The sequence below is a fragment of the Austrofundulus limnaeus genome, unplaced genomic scaffold (assembly GCF_001266775.1).
Source record: "Austrofundulus limnaeus strain Quisiro unplaced genomic scaffold, Austrofundulus_limnaeus-1.0 Scaffold176, whole genome shotgun sequence".
NCBI classification, from domain to species: domain Eukaryota; kingdom Metazoa; phylum Chordata; class Actinopteri; order Cyprinodontiformes; family Rivulidae; genus Austrofundulus; species Austrofundulus limnaeus.
The window spans coordinates 67,680-69,487 of record NW_013952578.1 but is presented as its reverse complement, the minus strand read 5'-3'; the positions used below and the strand labels follow the sequence as shown (position 1 = coordinate 69,487).

At 40.4% G+C, this 1,808-nt stretch overlaps 1 protein-coding gene across 1 annotated transcript in view; it reads right to left on the bottom strand.

Moving 5' to 3' along the window:
• The window catches only part of kita (KIT proto-oncogene, receptor tyrosine kinase a), a gene marked incomplete at its 3' end in the record, with an annotated part of 67,667 nt that overhangs the window by 12,452 nt on the left and 53,407 nt on the right, over positions 1-1,808 (bottom strand). The window contains 2 exon segments of the mRNA XM_014017753.1: positions 1,172-1,313; positions 1,433-1,543. Of these exon segments, the coding sequence (XP_013873207.1) occupies positions 1,172-1,313; positions 1,433-1,543 (253 nt within the window).

Below are 1,808 nucleotides of genomic sequence, written 5' to 3'. Positions count from 1 at the left end.
GCATAATGATGGCATCTGTTACAGAAGAATGTCTAAACTTCTGAAGGTTCCAGTGAGCACTGTTGGGGCCATAGGCCTGTATGCACGCTCACCACGCAAGACTCCACTGCTGAAGAAACAGCATGTTGAAGCTCCTTTAAAGTTTGCTGCACAACATTTAAACAAGCCTGTGAAATCTTCTTCGTTATCATCTTTGTCACCAGTAGAAACAGCCGGTTGTTGATCACGTGACTCCCGTGATACAAAAAAAGTGTTTCCATTGCAGTTTTGTGAAAAACACCAATTTTGATACGGCCGAAATACCACCTCATCCTAGCGCAAAAACATTTTGTCGAAAAACGTAATTTTCTTCTAAGTTGGCTTGTTTCCATTGAGCAAATTTATTTTCAAAATTCTAATTTGCTCATTTTCATGGTCAATGGAAACGCAGCTACGCAGTTTGTTGTATGACAGCAGGGTTTTATGACAGGCTCTACATAGAATCTCTGCAGCATCTTRATCTTAATGTAGTTTGACAAATATCGCCCGGGGTTTCTCCTGGTCCCTTGGGTTTCCAGTGGGGAGTACGTGTTGGGAGGTAGCTGGAGTCTGGCTTACTCCGGCTCATTTGACCCTTCATGTCTTCTCACCTGGGTTTGAAGACTGTCTACTGTCACTTTTGGATCTTGCACATCTATTGTCATCTTGTCAACTTCTTAGTGAATTGCTTTGGTATTACTGGCAGTTTCAGACCTTTGGCTTTGTATGTCCAATCTGAGCAGGTCAAAGACTGCCACCAGCATTGTTTTGAGTTGGTCCCTCAATATTTTAGAAATATTCCCTCTTACAAAGGACATAATTTCTGCTTTAAAATCTTCTGTGGCCATAGCATTACCTGAGCTTTGAGCTGTGTTGGGGGAGMGTTGGTCCTAATCCACTGCCCTCCTGCTTCTTGTAGCTAGCGAGATGTTAGCTTTACTGTCATACTTGTACTTTAAGCTTCTGCACCATTCAAATATTCTAAATGAATGCAAGTTTCCTTGTTAATGATTTTTTGTTTTGCTCAGTCAACCTTTCTTGCTAAGTTTCAACCAAAAATGGCCGTATTATGGAAATATCTGTTGATTCTGCTGGAGCCCTAAAATCCATACGTCTCACTCTATGTCCTGCTCTCTAGCACCTCAAATCTTACCCTTCTGAATGTTTCTGCTGCAGGATGTTCTGGTAGTAGTAGTCTCTTTCAGGTTCACAGCAAATGAAGGAATCTCTTTTTCTGCGAAGGAAGTTCAGAAGGTCTCCAAAGCAGCAGTACTCTGTGATCACCAACGTGGGGCCTGAAGCCAGAGAAATATGTGTTGTCAGAGTGCTTTTCCCCAAATCTTTTACACAAATTTATACTTAGGAAGCAAAAAGAGCAAMAATTAATAAAAACAGGACAAGAAGGCTGCTATACCTCCAACAGTACAGGCTCCTAGTAGGTTGACGATGTTTATATGGTTTCCCAAGTAGCTGAGGACTTTTAACTCTGACATTAGTGCCTCTTTTTCTGTGGCATGAGCGCTTGCTGTTGAAGAGAGCAACTTMATCAGCATTTAGAAAAAGATTGGCAGCAAGGTTAGCACATGTTATAACGTGACTGTGAAATACCGTATTTATTCATGTATAATACGATCTCATGTATAATATGACCCCCCCTATTTTTAGCCTAAAAAAAGCATAAAAAATTTAATTCTCTTACTACCTCTAATTTCATATGGACTTCAGGATTTTTCAGTCTTTGCAGTCTTTATATATATGTATATATATGTGTGTGTGTGTGTGTGTGTGTG